At 43.3% G+C, this 20,152-nt stretch overlaps 1 protein-coding gene across 1 annotated transcript; it reads left to right on the top strand.

The window, feature by feature from the left end:
* Window positions 1-3,299: 3,299 nt before the first annotated feature.
* LOC309545718 (cell surface glycoprotein CD200 receptor 1-like) lies at window positions 3,300-19,463 on the top strand (the record flags this gene model as incomplete). The annotated part of the gene is made up of 4 exons (XM_082245053.1): window positions 3,300-3,380; window positions 10,166-10,471; window positions 16,153-16,398; window positions 19,342-19,463. Exons 1-4 carry the CDS (start codon window positions 3,311-3,313, stop codon window positions 19,461-19,463), a joined length of 744 nt encoding a protein of 247 aa, XP_082101179.1. The 5' UTR covers window positions 3,300-3,310.
* Window positions 19,464-20,152: the final 689 nt, after the last annotated feature.

Consider the following 20,152-nt stretch of genomic DNA (forward strand, 5'->3'; position numbering starts at 1 on the left):
TTTAATAATTTTTAAGATTTTTAAAAAATTTTTAATTTTTTTAATTTTTTTAATAGGTTAATAATTGGGATGTAGTGTAGTGAATTTTTAGAAATATTACTATATAGTTCAGCTATTTTAGTAAAATTAGGCATACAGAAGGATTTGTGTAAAGTATATTATAATGAATATTTTAATGTATTAGATATGGAATTACAGTATATTATAATTGTATATACATTATATTTTTAGGTCTTCTCAGGAATAACTTGATATAGGCTTATAAGATATTGATCTTGAATTTATGGAGTTATTTGTGTAGTGGTCATACAATAATTAATCTAATATATGTGGATGTATTGAAAGTTATATTATTATTTACATTACTTTTATTTTCATTTATATTTTATATTTGCAAGGTGTATTGCATGTAAAGAGTCACCGCAACTAGAATGCCTCCGTGTTTTTAAGAGATTTGGCACCGTCTAATAAGAGCAATAAGGAATTTTAATAAGAGCAGTAAGGAATAATAAGGCAGTGTACAGGAAGTACAGTAGTACTGGGAGTCCCAATATGGCGGCCGCTATGGTGTCTTACATTACAATGAGTGTTCCAATATGGCGGCGGGACTTCCGGTTCTGCCGCCGAGTGTTAATAATAGATTAATGCAGGTTTAGCTCATATTAGGGAAAGTAGTGCGGCTGGTCCTCTTAGTTTAACATATGTATGGACAGTCCTGTATACCTAATATGCTGTAAGAGTAATAGCCCAGATCGTAGCGAGGTGCAGGAAGTGCGTCATCGGGTGAACCCCGACATGGCGACGTCACTTCCGGTTCCGGCATATAAGTAGGATGTGAGTCCCAATATGGCGGAGCCACTTCCGGTTTCGTCACCGGAGTAATACTTCAGTGCTTACATGAGTTTATAGCCCAAAATTTAGGAATATATTTAATTGCACTGCATCATGTTATATTAAGGTGTGGGGACAAATATTTACAGATATGACTGAGAGGGTATAGCAAGATGGTGTTGAACAGGAAGTTCGTCATCATAGGAATCACAAGATGGCGGCATTCCACTTCCGGTTCCTCTAGGTGTCAGCAATTATGTAATTTCGTTACCTTATAAATATAGTACGTATCCGGAGCGGACTTGCTTTTGATAACGCTCTGTGTGCGGAGCGAAACGCGTCAAGCCGTTCATCCGAGTACGTACTACGCCCGACTGCATCCACCTTCCGACTACGGGGACACGGGGAGTGAGTACAGCCATTTGGATTGGCAACCCGTGGGATGTTTTTTAGGCGTTTGAACCTTTGCCATATTGTAAGTGTATCTTGTATTGTGTGCATCGAATAAAGTGGTTACATACTTCACGATGCCAGCATCTCTCTCTTTTTTGAGCAATACCTGGATGGTGTGATCTACAGTAAAGCTGTTGAGTTGATGGTCCAATAAGGCTCGCCCTATCTAAGGATATTCTGAAAGCGGTGTATTATTTGGCTTCTGGTGAGTAGGGGTCCAGGAGGGGAGCACCTACTCGTGTACAGAGAGCACCGGCACTTGTTTTACGAGCACGCAGCACTTTGGACTTATGTTTTTGCACAAAGACTGTCACAATTTGAGCACGTGTTTAATTGAAGGATTTTATTCACATTTATTATCTTCACGTGTATTATATTTGTATTTATGTATATTTATATATATTGATTGGTAAGAATTGGGTATTTTAAGTTGAGCACTAGCACTTTATACATATTATTTATACACTATATTTATTGAGATCTATTTATTAGTTTGCTTTGGAAGCAGCGCAGGTATACTTTTTCACTATACATTACTGTAGTAATGTCACTGGTCCCCTCAAAAGTGTCAGTTTGGGGTCCGATCTGTCTGTGGCAATGTCGCAATCCCACTGAAAATCGCTGATTGCCGCCATTACTAGTAAAAAGTAAATAAAAATGCCATAAATCTATCCTATAGTTTCTAGACGCAATAACTTTTGCGCAAACCAATCATAATACCCTTTTTAGGATTTTTTTTACCCAAAATATGTGGCAGAACACATATTGGCCTAAAATTATGAAAACATTAGATTTTTTTTATTTATTGGCTGTGTTTTATAGTAGAAAGTAAAGATTGATCGATTATCAGCAACACCGATATATCGGTGGCCGATATGCACTTCCCCCGATATATCGGAATCAGCCTTTGGATTTACCGATATTGCCATTATTTAGGGAAAGTGCTGTACCGGTGTGATACCTGCAGATAGAGGCATCAACTCGGTACCGCTGTCCATAGCCGACGGTCGGCTGTCTTGTAATGACAACTGATGCGGCTGAGAAGCCGCTCAGCTGTCATTAGAAGGAGCGGGAGGGGACGTCCCCCCCCCCCTCCCGCCATCTTCTGCGGCTCACCCCGGTTCTCCCTTCCCACCGGGAGACCCGGGCATCCTACCTGCACCGCCGCCATCTGACTGGGTCTCCATTTTACCTCCAAATACCAAATACCTGAAAGTGATGTCACTTCCGGGTACTGGCGGCACCAAATTAAAAAAACGTACAGCATTCCAAACAGCCAAACTTGGCGTTTTGAATGCTTTTAAGTGCAGAGGAGGGGTTTAGGGTATTTTAGACCCCCAGATCCCTCCACCACAGTACTTGTAGACATTAAAAAAATAAATAAAAACATTTTTAATGTCTGAAAATATCGGCCAATATCGGCCGATACTGATATCCGATGACCAAAATAACGGTATGGGCGTTAAAAAAACAATATCGGTCGATCACTAGTAGGAAGTAAAAAATATTGTGTTTTTTTTTTTTTCAGAATTGTCACTATTTTTGTTTATATGCAAAAAAAAATAAAAATCGCAGAGGTGATCAATTTGTGGGAAAAAAAGGACAATGAATTTTATTTGGGTACAGCGTCGCATGACTGCGCAGTTGTCAGTTAAATTAAAGCAGAGCCGTATCGAAAAAAAATGCCTTGGTCATTAAGGTCCAGAAGTAGTTGATAACACTCAACCTGGAGAGAAAATAGCCTTTAACATTTGATTTTATTCCCTAATTCACGCATAACAAATTTAAAAACGATTTTGAAGGACGAATAGCTCTGTAATTTCTTTTTTTTAAAAAAATACACTCGTTAGTGTAGCAAAAAATATATTTTCTCAAAAGTTTTCTCAACGGGCTTGCTAGTGACCACTACTTGGCCACAATATGTAAGTTGCAAGAATGCCCTAAGATGTGTACAGGATGTGTGATTCTGGTAATAGCTGTGAGTATCGGTGACACTGTCATAGTACTCGTCTCCTTTGCAGCATCAATGTCTTACCTGCAGACAATGTATCTTCTGGCTGTCCTGCTGCTTCTATACCGGGATGTATCATCCTCAGGTGAGTGCTTTATATTGGGGATAAGGAAAGGAGGGTGGGGGCAGGGAGGTCACTGCTAAAAAAAAGAGAGTTTGCATTTATGTAGAACAAAAACTTGTATTTTTAATTTTGGACAGAGTAAGAATATTGTCCCGACCGGGAGATTTCCCTTCACTTCCTGTCCCAGAGACACAACAGGAAGTGAGAGAAAATCTCCCCAAAGCCAACAGGAAATCTCCTCTTATCACCAAAACAAGTGTTCCCTATAGATGGTTTTCTCTCACCTTCTGTTTTGGTGACAACTCTAACATTATCGATTTCTCATCACTTTCTTTACTGGGGAATGGCCAGCAGGACAAATAGAGAGGGGAAATCTTACAAGTACACAAACAGCAATAACATTTTACAGAGGTCTAACAAGGTCCTGATAGGGGGGCACTGGCAGTCCCATGAACTATATATTTATATATTCTTATTAATTTCAAAGAGTGACTTCCTCTTTTTATTTATTTTTATTTATTCAAATAACGTAGCACACTATCACGTTATTGGATATATCATCATAAAATATTTTTGTGTAACGGTCCACAGCACTTATCACTTTTTTGCACTTAGTCACTTTCTGGAGCAGTGTCTAAGGAGAATCTTTATTGATTGAATTAATTTATTTTGGAATTATTTATATACTTGTTTATTCACAGATTTTAATTTATGATTATGGTGTGCATTATTGCCTTTTACAGTGGCCATTAATTATTTTTACCCCTCAGCACACGTAAATAAATGAATAATATATTAATCAATTGTCTAAGAGCTATTTATTATTTATATGTGATATACTTATTTATTTATTTATTTATTTGTAGTTATTACCCTATTTTTCTTTTCCTTTTTTTTTTGTATAGTTCATTCATATTTTGATTTTTCTGGTGATAGTTCACCAGATCGAATCATCACTCACCATTTTCTCCCTAGGCAGCGCCCCCTATTCCTTCCATATTCTTTGTTCACATTTGTATAACCTCTTGGTTATATTCGAGGGATGCTGCAGCCAATTATTGACCATGGCGTGGAATCTCTTTTTTACAGGGCATCGTTCCTATATTTGCTTCTCTGACACCGATCCCCCCCTCCCTGTTATGCCTGCTTCTGAACCCCTTCCCCGTGTGCTCCTCCCCACATGGAAGAAAAATATATTTAAAATATATCTTTAAAAAAATGCATTTTTTTTCCCCCAAATATTTTGGAAATATATTTGAAATGCTAAAATTTGGCCATATTCAATATATTTCTAAAAAAAATTTTCCCTAAATATATTGGAAATATATTTGAAATGCTACAATTTTGGCCATATTCAATATATTTTTAAAAATTGTTCCCTAAATATATTGGAGATATATTTTTCTTCCATACAGGTCATTTTGCTGTGAGCTGACAAATTGCTGCTTTTCTGTATCAAAAGCTAAATAAATGGTGTCAGCCCTGCCCAGCTTATATTTAATTCTGCTCTGCCATCTAACCAAATGGATACAAGTAAGTGGGCTAACTCCCAATAGCCTAAGAGATGCTGCTAGCACTGAAAATGTGCCCCCACCCCCATGTAACACGTAGCCCTGACAGGCTTCCCTTTTTCCTATCTCTCTCCGCACCATGGGGGGGTGTTTTGTAGTCTAGTAACTGAATGGCTTATTTGACTGCTTGAGCAAACAAGACATGGTGCAGCTTTACGTTTCTGGCAGGATCAAGGGTTTTTTTGCATTTGCATTTGCATTTGGAATATATGCAGTCCTGGAACAATTGTACATATTAGGAAAGACAGAAGTGATCATATACACTTGCAGAGCTTTTTTTCTGCGGGAATGCGGGAGAAGACAGTTCCGACACCTCCAGCACTGACTGTATGTAATGGTAAGGGGTGCTGGAGTGTATTGCAGCGTCTATTGATGCTGGCTGCTGAGGGATCTATTCTAGCTGGAGGGGATGCATTTTTCAGGGGGGTCTATTGTTGCTGGTGAGGGTTCTGTTTTTGATGGGGGTTGGGGGTCAGTTATTACTGAGAGATCTACTGTTGAGAACTAGTAGAGAGATCTACTGTTGAGAGAGGGGTCTGTTGTTGCTGTCTGCTGGAGAGTCTATTGATGCTGGCTGTGGGGAGATCTGTTGTTGCTGCAGGGGGGGGGTTGTTTTGAGTGGTCTATTGTTGCTGGAGGGGGCTCTATAGTTACTGACTACCAGGGATCTATTTTACTGCTTTTCTTGTTATCATTAACAAATTCCATACAAATTACTTATCACCATAGAATTATACTTGGTTCTGTATTCTCTAAAAGAGCACTAATGGGAGTTGGGTAAAGGGTGGAATAATTGTTAATACTTGTGACATCCAGTGCTAAACAATACTAATAGTGCCCAAACCAAAATAAACAGTCAGTCTCTGGAAAAGTGCAATAAAGTCCACTAATAGAAAGCCAGCAGATGTATTCATCAGTGTGAATGCATGGCTCCCAACTGTCCCAGATTTTGAGGGACTGGCCCTCATTCAAGACAAAGTACCTCTGTCCCTCTTTCCTCCTTATTTGTCCCTCATTTTGGTCTGATCTATATAGTTGTATATAAAATGCACTATTTATCTATCAAAAAGTGTTTCCCAGAGCTAAACCTTTCATCCAATTTCTAAATTGCTGCATTTGAACATTCCAAAAGCCAATATAAAGGAATAGTAGTGGTAAAAAGCATTTGTGGGTTTAACCAATCATTTTTTTTTGTACGTTTCTCCTTTAAGGGGGCATGGCAGGGTGGGTGTCCTATGCTTACATACATTTGCTAATAGGTGTCCCTCGTTCCCATCTCAAAAAGTTGGGAGGTATGTGAATGTGACTTCATTACTAAGATGAAGGAAACGCACAATACTTCTCCAGTGACATAAATCCAACCAATGTATAATAGCAAGTCCGTTTATAAAACCAGTGCTGGCTAATGTGTTATTTTTAAAGTGGAACCCTTCACCACAGCTAGTTCTGACCGGCGTTTCTTCCAATAATGTGACACATGAGTGCTCTCAAGACTTTCACCTTACTACTGTAAGGTAACAGCATTTATATAAGACTTTTCCTGGGGATCCATTTATCTCCTCCTACCTCTAGGTCTATTCAGTTAGTGGGACTTTAGCATAGGTGGTATCTCCTCTGCAGTGGTCCTAGGGGCCTCTCCCAGTTTAAATTGGTATTACTGGGATATATAAAAAACAGGCTCCCCATAGTGTAATATCGTTTTGGTAAATTTATTAGGTTAAAACAGCTTGTTTACTCACTTTTTACAACAATTACTATTCCTTTACTCCACGAGTGGTAAGCTCGTATGTCCACATCACTTCTGGTATGCCTCTGCTCTGTTCATGCCCAACACATTGCGTCACGCCCACGTGACTTCATCAGGGGATCTCTGGTATTACTGGGAAATACAAAACAGGCTCCCCATAGTGTAATATCATTTTGGTAAATGTATTAAGTTAAAACAGCTTGTTTACTCACTTTTTACAACAATTACTATTCCTTTACTCCACGAGCGGCGAGCTTGTATGTCTGCATCACTTCCGGTATGCCTCTGCTCCGTTCATGCCCAACGCATTGCGTCACGCCCACGTGACTTCGTCAGGGGATCCCTGGTATTACTGGGTAATATAAAACAGGCTCCCCATAGTGTAATATCATTTTGGTAAATGTATTGTTAAAACATCTTGTTTACTCACTTTTTACAACAATTACTATTCCTTTACTCCACGAGCGGCAAGCTCGTATGTCTGCATCACTTCCAGTATGCCTCTGCTCCGTTAATGCCCAACGCATTGCGTTACACTCCCACGTGACTTCATCAGGGGGTCCCTGGTATTACTGGGAGATAAAAAACAGGCTCCCCATAGTGTAATTATTATTATTATTATATTATTATTATACAGGATTTATATAGCGCCAACAGTTTGCGCAGCGCTTTACAATGTGAAGGAAGACAATACAGTTACAATACAGTTCAAAACAGGAGGAACTAGAGGGCCCTGCTCGTTAGAGCTTACAATCTAGAAGGGAGGGTCAAGTGAAACAAAAGGTAATAACTGTGGGGGATGGGTTGATGGAGAAAAGGAGGTACATTTGTTAAGGGTTGGTAGGGTAGGCTTCTCTGAAGAGGAGGGTTTTCAGAGATCGCCGAAAAGCTAATAGAGTGGGGGATAATCGGACAGATAGGGGTAAGGAGTTCCATAGGATTGGAGAGGCTCTGGAAAAGTCCTGGAGGCGAGCATGGGAGGAGGTGATGAGTGAGCTAGAGAGCAGGAGGTTTTGAGAAGAACGAAGAGAGCGATTAGGTTGGTATTTTGAGATGAGGCTGGTGATGTAGCTGGGGGCTAGGCTGTGGATTGCTTTGTAAGATGTTGTAAGTATTTTGAATTTAATTCGTTGGGTGAGCGGAAGCCAATGGAGGGCTTGACAGAGAGGAGCGGCGGACACTGAGCGATTGGTGAGGTGGACGAGTCTGGCGGCAGCATTCATGATGGATTGAAGGGGGGATAGCCTGTGTAGAGGTAAGCCAATGAGAAGGGAATTGCAGTAGTCGAGGCGCGAGATGACCAGGGAGTGAACTAGGAGTTTTGTTGTGTCTTTGGTTAGAAAGGGGCGTATTTTGGAGTGTAATATCGTTTTGGTTATTGTATTAAGTTAAAACAGCTTGTTTACTCACTTTTTACAACAATTACTATTCCTTTACTCAACCAGCAGCGAGCTCATATGTCCGCATCACTTCCAGTATGCCTCTGCTCTGTTCATGCCCAACGCATTGCATCATGCCCACGTGACTTCATCAGGGTATCCCGGAACAACCTGTTCAACAAGATGTTTTAACTTAATAAATTTACCAAAATGATATCACACTATGGGGAGCCTGTTTTATTTTTCCCCACTAATACCAACTAAACCGTGAGAGGCCCCCTAGGACCACTGCAGAGGAGATACCAGCTATCTTAAAGTCCCACCAACTGGAGAGACCTAGAGGCAGGAGGAGACCCATCAATCACCAGGAAAAGTCTTATATAAATGCTGTTACCTTACAGAAGCAAGGTGAGAGGCTTGAGAGCACTTAGGTGTCACATTATTGGAAGAAACGCTCACTAGTTGTGGTGAAAGGTTCCACTTTAAAAAATAACACTTTAAAAATAACACATTAGCCAGCACTGGTTTTATGAACGGCCTTGCTGTTATACATTGGTTGGATTTATGTCACTGGAGGCGTATTGTGTGTTTTCTTCATCGTAGTAATGAAGTTACATTCACACTGATGAATATTTCTGCTGGCTTTCTATTAGGCCTCATGCACAGAGGACATTATAAAAAAGCCAGTAGCATTAGCTGTAGAAAGCTGTAGGTTTAGAAGGAGTTTTTAAGCTTTTTGCAGCAGCCTTTTTCAGCGTTTTTTAGCTTTTTTTCAGCTGTAGCGTTTTTTAACTTTTTTTTTTTAGCAAAACTATACTCCCACAAAAGCTTATGGCCCATAGACATTGATAAACACAGAGTGCCACGTTTTTTTAGTGTTTTTTTGGGCGTTTTTCAGCTTTTATTAGAGTTGGAGCATTTTTACAGCTGAAAAACTCCTGTCAAAACCCACAAGTTATGGGGTTTTTTCCAGCCAGAAAAGGTCCCTGCCAAAAACTTCTGATAACAGCCTACGGCCCCTTTCACGTGGGCGGTGCGCCTGGCGGACTCCGTTTTGCTCAGTGGGGATCGATCTGCTGATCCCCACTGAGCAGGCAGATGATAGCTCCATCTCCCTTACTTTGCAGAGATGGAGCTGTCAGATCCCTGCTCTCCTCTATGGAAGATCAGATGAGAACGGACCGCCTGTCCATTTCCATCCAATCTTATTTGATCCGATCCTCCAGACGGATGGAAAATAGGGTTTCCATCCGTCTGGATTTCACGGACAGGATCAGATGCGGATGGCAGCGGGTGTCAGCGGAGATGTCTCCACCGACATCCACTGCTCCATAGGGGTGCATGGAGCATTCGATCAGGTCCGCCTGAAAAACTGACAGGCAGACCGGATCAGAAAGCCCGTGTTAAAGGAGACATAGGATAACATGCTGGGGAGTTTACTGGCCGCAGAAAAAAATGTCTGACGCCAAAAACAGCCGCTGTAAAAACGTCCCGTGTGCATGAGGCCTTAGAGCCGCTTCACACTACCGCGACCAGAAAGTCGCCCCATGAAGGAGCGACTTTTTAGCGCGACTTTAGCGTGACTTTGAAGAGACTTTTGAAGAGACTTTGAAGAGACTTAAATCATAGGCGACTTTGTCTGTGGGGAATCAGTCACAGTCGCTTGAAAATAGATAAGGATCCGACTTAGAGGCGACTCCCATTGAAGTCTATGTGCACAAGTCGGATAGAGGTCGCCTTGAAGTAGTACAGGAACCTTTTCTGAAGTCGGAGCGACTTCAGTAGTGCATATTAAGACAGCTCTCATTAATTTACATTGAATTTGTAATGACAATCAACTTGGGGCGACTTGAGGTCACACAAGTCGCGTCCCAAGTCGGAGTAGTGTGAACCGGGTCTCAGTGGACTTTTTTGCACTTTTCCACTGACCGACTGTTTATTTTGGTTTGTGCACTATTAGTATTGTTTAGCACTGGATGTCACAAGTATTAACATTAGTTTTCAGATTTGGACCTGAAACGGTAAACAGGGACGCACCGGACCCCTGCTGTGCCCCGTGCCGCACATAGTGTGAACCCAGCCTTAAAAAAAACAATCTTCTGATTCCAGGTGTTACAGTTGTGGTGGGAAGAAGAGGGAATTCTACAGTTCTACAATGTGAAAAGGATCATGGAGATCAAATAACGAGTGTTAACTGGAGGATTCAGCACATAAATGATACTCGGTGTTTACTCTCATATGCTCCATACATCAAAGGAAGACCCCAGAAATACAACAATTGCAGCACAAGAATGACATTCACCAATATAACACTGACCATCCACAACACCCAGATATCTGATGGGGGAGAATATACCTGTGATATATCATCTCCTCAAGGAACCTTCATCAAGACAATTATGTTACAAGTGTTAGGTGAGTAATCTGATTTCACCATCATGAGAAAGTCAAACCAATTTAGTAAAATGATTTCCTGTCTTCCATAGTGCATAAAAGCATACCACAAACCAAAAATATACCGTAATTATTCTTAGAAAGTACGTTTTGTTATAGTTTTTCTTAAAAAAAAAAAAAAACCCAGACCCAGATACCCTTAATATGACATGCAATTATCAACAATACAAACAGAAATTTCTATTTCACCATCTATTTAAATCTATTTACATTTTTTTTTGCGATTCGGCACTGTGTTATTTTAACGTCAAATTGCGCGGTCCTGCGACACTGTACCCAAATAAAATTGATGTCCTTTTTTTCTGACAAATAGAGATTTCTTTTGGTGGTATTTGATCACCTGTGCAATTTTTATTTTTTGTACTATAAACAAAAAAGTGCGACAATTCTGAAAAAAGAACAATATTTTTCACATTCTGTTATATAACATTCCCCCCAAAAAATAAAAAAAAATAAAAATGTTTATCCTATTAGGCCAATTTGTTTTTTGCTACATATTTTTGGTAGAAAAAAAATCGCAATTAGTGTATTTTGTTTGGTTTGCGCAAAAGTTATTGCGTCTACAAACTAGGGGAAATATCTATGTCCTTTTTATTTATCTATTTATTTTTTTACTAGTAATGGCGGTGATCTGCGATTTTTAGCGGGACTGTAACATTGCGGCGGACAGATCGGACCCTTAATTGACATTTTTTACACTTTTGGGGGGACCAGTGACATTACTGCAGTAATCAGTTCTAAAAATATGCACTGTTACTGTAATAATGACACTGGCAGAGAAGGGGTTAACACTGTGGGTGATCAGAGGGTTAAGCGTGAGCCTAGGGGAATGTTTCTAACTGTATGGGGGAAATGATCATAGAGACACGTGATCATATATAGAAGGATCATAGGAGCTCTGTGATCATTTCAGAGAGAAGAACGGTCAGATGTGTTTACAACAGCTGCCCGTCCTTCTCTCTCAACAGGGAGGGTTCGCGGGTGCCCGGCTGGGCTCTGCTGTATTCAGTGGAGTAGTGATCTGTTTTTATGCCTGTCTCCCTACGCTTGGTGATGGATTACTCCTGCCTGTCTCTGAAAAAAAGCTTCTAAAGAATAGTTTAGGAGGTCAGCCAATGAAGTTATAAAAATGTATCTACTCTCAGTCAATCCTTGGTACCAGAAGGTGACTAATGCCCCGTACACACGTACCAATTGTGGGCCGTAAATATTCGGCCGACGACCGATCGGCCGATTTTCGGCTTGTTAGTATGATGCTTCCGACAGCCGACAGCGCACTTTCAGCCGAATAGAATCTGATGTGCATGCTTTAAAATTTTTGTAGGCCGACACCAGAACGGCCGATTGTTCGCCAGTCAGTACAGAATTCGGCCGACAAACAGCAGATTAGCAAGACTGGGCATGCTCAGAAAAGAAAAAACACAAGGAAAGTTAACCATCACATGACATCACTTCTGCAGTCGGCTGTTGTTGGCCGACAAAATTCTTGTGCAGTCTTTTGCAGTTTTCAGCCGACAGGACAGCCCTGGACAAAAGACGGCCGATCGTTCGGCCGACAATCGGTACGTGTGTACGGGGCTTAAGGGAGAAGATAAATGTTTGGGAGGCTTGCTAAGAGTGTTCTTTTCCTGGGGCTGCTGCCCCTGGGATGCAGCCAGTGTAACTGAGAGCTGATGTTGAGCCTTTGCTTGGCTGAGGGTCTGAAGAAATATGACATAAAAGATACTTGCTGGAGGGCATCACATGTGGAGGCTGACCTAAGGTGGGATAGTGGCATCACGTACGGCTATCCTTGGACATTGTGAGTAGAACTGTTGCTAAAGACTCTTGTTGCGCATGTACTAGGGGAAGTACCAGGAGTTTCTGTACAGACTGGGACTTCTCGCATAGAGTCCTATATTAGCTGGCCATTCATGTTACCCCCAGCAAAGGCTCCTACAAGAGAAGTCTGTCTGAAGTTGCCATCCTGTTAATTTCTTCTAACGATTTGGAGTTTCCTGCACCCTTGTCCCTCTCTTGTTCAAGTTTTCTATAATAAATCCACAAAAAACAAACAAACAGACTAGACTGAGCATACATTTGCAAATGTGCTTTAAACTGGGTCTATGTACATTACCTATGTACACAATGCCCCCTTTAGGGCAAGGCAATACAGAGAAATTTCAGGTATGGATTTTTTTTACACAGTTACATTAGTCCAGAACCCAGAAGCTGGACAACTTAACTGATCACTGGAGTAGTGGTATGAACTACGGGGATTTCCAGCTTCTAGTGCAGCGTTTCTCAACTAGGGTTCCTCCAGAGGTTGCTAGGGATTCCTTGAGCAATGAGCATTTTCTTACTCTCAGATAAGTTTCCACTGACACCATTGATCTTTTTAGCTATCTGTAAGGGGGTAATGTCTAAACCGCTGGCAACAAAAGTGAGTACACCCCTAAGTGAAAATGTCCAAATTGGGCCCAATTAGCCATCTCCCCCCCCCTCCCCCCAATGTCATGTGACTCGTTAGTGTTACAAGGTCTCAGGTGTGTTATAATTTGGTGTTATCGCTCTGACTCTCTCATAATGGTCTCTGGAATTTCAACATGGCACCTCACGGCAAACTCTGAGGATCTGGAAAATAAATTGTTGCTCTAGATCAGGCATGTCCAACCTGCGGCCCGTCTCCTGCCTTCACAATTTTTTTTTCTTCTTGTGGCTTCTGCAGCGTCCGGCCGCTAACTAGCTGACAGGGTGGATGCATTCTGGGAGTTGTAGTCCACGGCCGTGCTCAATCTCCCGGTGGGTGGAGACTTGAGAGCAGCGCAGCCAGACAGGAAACTACAACTCCCAGATCTTTGAGGCAGGCAGAGGCAGGGCGCGCTAGGGAGGACACATTTGAATTGATTGAGGCTGTGGGGCTGAGCACTGGGAATTTTAATTAACCCCAGGACAGGAGCATCCACCACCCCCAGGACTGGAGGAGGCCATGCAGGGACTTGCTGAGTTGGCAGCTGCCATTTCTGAGGTGAGACCCTGACACCCCCATATGACCCCCACATCCCATCTATATAACCCCAGTGCCCACCCAGCAACCTCAAAATAGCCCACAGCCCACCCAGCAACCTCAAAATAGCCCTCAACACTGTGGGTCCTGCTGCCACGGCCTGTGGATTCTGCTGGCCACGGCCTGTGGGGTCCTGCTGGCCACGGCCTGTGGGTCCTGCTAGGAGCTTGTCATGGCCTGTGGCCCACAGGTTATGGCCAACTCCCAGCAGAACCTACAGGCCAGCAGGACCCAAAGGCCATGGCCAGCACCCAGCAGAACCTACAGGCCAGCACCCAGCAACCTCAAAATAGCCCTCAACACTGTGGGTCCTGCTAGCCACGGCCTGTGGGGTCCTGCTGGCCACGGCCTGTGGGGTCCTGCTGGCCACGGCCTACGAGTCCTGCTGACCATGGCCTGTGGGTCCTGCTAGGAGCTGGTCATGGCCTGTGGGGTCCTGCTGGCCATGACCTGTGGGTCCTGCTAGGAGCTGGTCATGGCCTGTGGCCCACAGGTTATGGCCAACTCCCAGCAGAACCTACAAGCCAGCAGGACCCAAAGGCCATGGCCAGCACCCAGCAGAACCTACAGACCAGTGGCCAGCAGGACCCACAAGCCATGGCCACCTCCCAGCAGAACCTACAGGCCAGCACCCAGCAACCTCAAAATAGGCCTCAACACTGTGGGGTCCTGCTGGCCACGGCCTGTGGGGTCCTGCTGGCCACGGCCTGTGGGGTCCTGCTGGTCACGGCCTGTGGGGTCCTGCTGGCCACGGCCTGCGACTCCTGCTGACCATGGCCTGTGGGTCCTGCTAGGAGCTGGTCATGGCCTGTGGCCCACAGGTTATGGCCAACTCCCAGCAGAACCTACAGGCCAGCAGGACCCAAAGGCCATGGCCAGCACCCAGCAGAACCTACAGGCCAGCAGGACCCACAGTGATGGGCACTGGTGCGGCTGCATTGATGGACACTGGTGCGGCTACATTGATGGGCACTGGTGAGGCTGCATGTGAGTGTTCCTTTAATATTTCTCAGAAGAAGTAAACCTCTGTATACTGATTTCATTTCATTTGATTATCCTCTAGTTGTGTTAAATTAGTGCGAGGGGGCGGCGCGGCGGCGTTTTATTACTTATATGCCTTAACTATAGTATATATTTTATATGCGGCCCGAGAAAATTTCTCTACACTCAATGTGGCCCAGAGAAGCCAAAAGGTTGGACACCCATGCTCTAGATAAAGATGGCCTAGGCTATAAGAAGATTGCCAAGACCCTGAAACTGAGCTGCAGCACAGTGGCCAAGACCATACAGCGGTTTAACAGGACAGGTTCCCCTCAGAACAGGCGTTGCCATGGTTGACCAAAGAACTTGAGTGCACATGCTGAGCATCATATCCAGAGGTTGTCTTTGGGAAATAGACGTATGAGTGCTGCCAGCATTGCTGCAGAGGTTGAAGGGGTGGGGGGGTCAGCCTGTCAGTGCTCAGACCGCACACTGCATCAAATTGGTCTGCATAGCTGTCGTCCCAGAAGGAAGCCTCTTCTAAAGATGATGCACAAGAAAGCCCGCAGTTTGCTGAAGACAAGCAAACTAAGGACATGGATTACTGGATCCATGTCCTGTGGTCTGATGAGACCAAGATAAACTTATTTGGTTCAGATGGTGTCAAGCGTGTGTGGCGGCAACCAGGTGAGGAGTACAAAGACAAGTGTGTCTTGCCTACAGTCAAGCATGGTGGTGGGAGTGTCATGGTCTGGGGCTGCATGAATGCTGCCGACACTGGGGAGCTACAGTTCTTTGAGGGAACCATGAATGCCAACATGTACTGTGACATACTGAAGCAGAGCATGATCCCCTTCAATTCAGAGACTTGGCCGCAGGGCAGTATTCCAACATAACGGCCCCAAACACACCTCCAAGACGACCACTGCCTTGCTAAAGAAGCTGAGGGTAAAGGTGATAAACTGACAAAGAATGTCTCCAGACCTAAACCCTATTGAGCATTTGTGGGGCATCCTCAAATGGAAGGTGGAGGAGTGCAAGGTCTCTAACATCCAACAGCTCCGTGATGTCCTCATGGAGGAGTGGAAGAGGACTCCAGTGGCAAACTGTGAAGCTCTGGTGAACTTCATGTCCAAGAGGGTTAAGGCAGTGCTGGAAAATAATGGTGGCCACACAAAATATTGACACTTTGGGTCCAATATGGACATTTTATTTTAGGGGTGTACTCACTTTTATTGCAAAAGGCTTAGACATTAATGGCTGTGTGTTGAGTTATTTTGAGGGGACAGCACATTTACACTGTTATACAAGCTGTACACTCACTACTTTACATTGTAGCAAAGTGTAATTTCTTCAGTGTATTCACATGTAAAGATATGATAAAAAATTTACAAAAATGTGAGGGTGTACTCACTTTTGTCAGATACATACATACATTGGTCCAAGCTGGACCAGTGTAGCTGTGTAACAATATCCATAGCTAGAATTTTTCTTGTTATGTAATTTATAATTTTCTACTCCTAATGTGCATATTTCACAGAAGATTTTCATATTTATATGTGATAAACCATTGATAGAAATTAATTATGTAATGAGTTCTTATTTATTATTCCAGCTCAGCCCTCTGTGTCTCTGGATATAAACAGTGATGGATTTCCAGAGTGTAGAGCCATTGGTGGATTCCCAGCTGCAGAGATCTCCTGGATCCCACATTCAGATGATATAAGCACAACAAAAATTAACGATTTGAATGATACCTGGACAGTGGTCAGCACATACAACTACAAGAGAGATTATGTGGCATGTTTTGTGTATCATCCCACATTTGTGAATCTCTGGAGCCAGTTAATATTATTACCAGGTAAAACCAGTGAATGCATGCAAAGTATGTTAGATTCTCCTAACAGACATAGACATCCAGCCTTCTTATTATACATTCAAAGGCCAAAGTGTTGGAGGGTCTCACTCTATGGATCTCAAAGTTCTTTCCTATTATAGCTCAAGCAGACACAACCTAATTGGGAGTGGCAACTCTGCTTCAAATTCAGAAGTGCAGCAGCATTGCCACCTCATCACAGGAAGCTGTATTAGATGGACTTCATGGGCAGGATTAGTGATGTAGCACCCTCCTAGATAGGTGCTAGGAAAAGTATATGGGTGGCCCTGCCTGCTTATCAGGGGGGTCCTGATTGTACAGCTAGGCTGTCATGTGTTTTCAGGTGTGAATGTTGAGTTGGGGAGTCTCCCTACTGTATCCAATGAGGGCTGTTGTTGGACAGTGGAGGAAACCTGACCAATATCACACCAGGGCTCATATCAGTCCCAGTGGGCAGTACTGGCCACAATGCATCCTGGGATGAGATATAAGTCTGAGGGGAGCACATGACAGAGCGTCTTTGGCGGGAAGCAGAGTCCCAGGAGGAGGGTCATGGCTGTCTCTCCTCCTGTCAGCATATGAAAAGGTCCTTGGCCTAGAGGACAGAAGGTTGAGCTGAGCTGCAGAGAGGGATCCAGTCAGCTGTGGATCAAGTGGAGCTGCTGGGGCGGAAGTTTCCAGGAAAGCAGTGTCGTGAGTACTGTAAACTGCCCAGGGGTCTGCCTAGGATAGAGGACCACTCTGGAAGGTCAGAGGGATCCAGGAGCCAGCTAACCAGTGAAGGGAGCTTAGAAAGGGGGTGCCATTGTCTAAGCCCTGAAGAGAAGTTTGAGAAAGAGGGTGCCGGTGCGGGCCTTGAAGTGTTAAGTGTTGCAGCAGATTAACAAGTAGCTACCTCAGCCAGGAGGGCTAAAGGGAGCAGTACAAAGAACTTTGTGCCACAAAGGAGTGTCAGAAGTCAGCTCAGTGTTAACGGACAGCAAGTCAGCGTTAACCAGCGCCAACCAGCGTTGACCGGCATCCAGCCAGCATCAAGTCAGCGCCAACAGCCATTTTTTCAGTTGTCCCCTTCAAATTGTGCATAGTTGAGCCAGAAGAGTATCCCACTTATCCCTTCTCCCATCCAAGTTCTCAATAAACATAAAAACCCAAAGATACTGGACTGTTCCTTGTCTCAGTGCTCACACTTGGAGAACATGCTTAAAGGTGCTGTCGTTGCTAGCAGTAACCCTGGCGGACCCACATCCAGCAAAACGGCTGGGAATCCTGCTACAGTAGTTATCTGCAATATGTGACATTGCAGGGGACTAGGAGAAAACTGCAAGTATAGATGGCCGTATAATTTTATAAGTGCTGCAGTACATATTGAGTGGCCATAATTCTACTTTAATTACCCCATAGGTAAGATATTCACTTATAGATTGGCTATGTAAAAATGTATTTTACCTTGAAGTCATTTCTAGTGATTAATAATATGAAATTCTCCTCTTTGATTTGGTGGAGTGGACTTGCTCCACTGGCACCAATATCTGATATGTATCAGCATTAAAATGTATCTAAACCTCAACACTGAACTTCTATAATTTACTCCCTTTTGGTTTATTAAATGGACCATTAAAAGTGTTTTGTTACACAGTATCTGTTCAATAAGTGAAACAAAAAAACTGTTCTCTCTGCCTGTGCTGCACTGTTACCAGTTTATTATTCTGAGGACTACAGACCTATGCCCATCCAAAGCTCACTTGTTGTCCCTTAACCTTTCAATGCCCTCCCCCCCTCCTCTTGAGCCCCTCACTGGGGACCTTCAGCTTGGCTTGTCACTAACCTCTTCCTTTCTTTAGCTCTCCTAAGACAGAGCTTAGGGGTCCCTTTCTGCCTGATGCTTTACTAATCCCCTCCCTCATTTTCTCTTGGGGACTTCCCTGGTTCCCTCTGTGGTCCTTGAGCAGAGTCACCTTGGGACCCTTCAGTGAACATTGTTAGTCAGGTGCCTCGTTAAAGCCCTTGCCATTAGCTGGTCTGGGGTATGTCTGCAGAGTGCTGGGGAATATTTTACTACCACACTACAAGCTATATGCCAAGAAGCAACACCTATCTGATTGGCCACGCCTCCAGGTGTACGGCAGGCAGTTTGCTATGCACTACATGAATATTATGGTGCCTCTTATAAAAATCTGTTTATATTGTGTTTATACTTTGAATGTCAGCTTCCTGTAAGATGTAAATTTTAGGCTGTGGTATAAATGTGGGGCCTTATTATGTGGGTCTGGCTACAAATTGGGATATGATTTTTTGAAGGTGTAGTTATAAGTGGGTGCGGTCAGTATGATGTCCCCAGATTTCATTTTGAAACTCTGGTCACATTACCATAGGATCCCCTTCATTCTTAGGACTGGGTGTCACTAGAGAAGATAGGGAACGCACTCTGCAATGGAAAGGGACATCCTGCAGGGGTCACTGTACACTGCAATGTAAACTGTATGTGCTCCTTTAGATCAGTGGTCTCAAAACTGTAGCCCTTTGCTTGCCTTTATCCAGACCTTGAGGCATTCTTCCTGCCACTGACAACAACAACGGGGCACTATTCCTTCCACTGACACCAACAACGGGGCACTATTCCTTCCACTGACACCAAAAATGGGGCACTATTCCTTTCACTGACACCAATTACGGGGCATAATTCCTTCCACTGACAACAAAAATGAGGCACTATTCCTCCCTATTACCAAAGACTGGGCATTGTTTATTCCCACTGGGCACAGTCTGCCCCCCCCCCCCCAAATGTGAAGGACAGTAAACCGGCACTTTCTTTAGAAAGTTTCGAGACCCCTGCTTTAGATTATCAAATCACTGAGACAACTAATCCAGACAAGATTGTAAACATGATTATAAATGATGACAGTAACCGTGCCTTTCCTTTGCCTTTAGGTGATCATCAGTATATTTCACATCATTGTTTCTGGAGGATTATTGTGCTCATCATCTTCAGTTGTCTTGTCATAGGAGTCTTTTTATACTACAGATACAAGTCCAAGGTAATACCTATGTAAGAAGAGAAACATAACCCAAAGTGGAACTCTGTTACATAATTTTATTTTATTTTTTTTTTAAAGTCCTTTCTGTAGTTTTTATCTGTTGATCCTGCCAGTAAATCTGTTATTTTTCCACTTCCCGTAACAGGCCAAGCGGTCCAACAAAAAGAATCAAGGGTTGGATCAAACCATTTATTACTGGCAGGGGGTGCCAGTATTACTTAATTTCTAAGTACAGAGCTGTTATTTCTACGTAGCGGAGATACACTGGACAGGTGGAGAGGGCATTGGTTCTGCGTGTCTCTTCTAAATGCATCAGTGACCATGGTGGTGTGTAATACATTGGGGGAGTTGGCTAGAGTTCAGTTGTCTGTGCAAGTAAAGGTACCCCGCATGTAAGACAGTGAACCCACCCCGTGGTAGGCCTCCTATGTGACCCACACTTGGCACCCAATGAGGATGGGAATATGGAGGAAGTGTCAACCCCCTACATATTGTATATAATTGTTTGGAGGTTTTATATGTTTTCTTGCCTGTTAACCCAGATGCAGAAAGGTTTATTTCCAACAACTGTAGTTTAAAAATAACAAACATGTCATACTTACCTGCTCTGTGCAATAGTTTTTTCTTTCATCAGACCATACCAGGCTCTTTAAGTCAGGTATGAATCTTGATCGATGAATCCAAGCCAAGCGAGTGCCCCCCCC

Source organism: Pelophylax lessonae (assembly GCF_965119305.1).
Source record: "Pelophylax lessonae genome assembly, chromosome: 2".
In the NCBI taxonomy this organism is placed as follows: domain Eukaryota; kingdom Metazoa; phylum Chordata; class Amphibia; order Anura; family Ranidae; genus Pelophylax; species Pelophylax lessonae.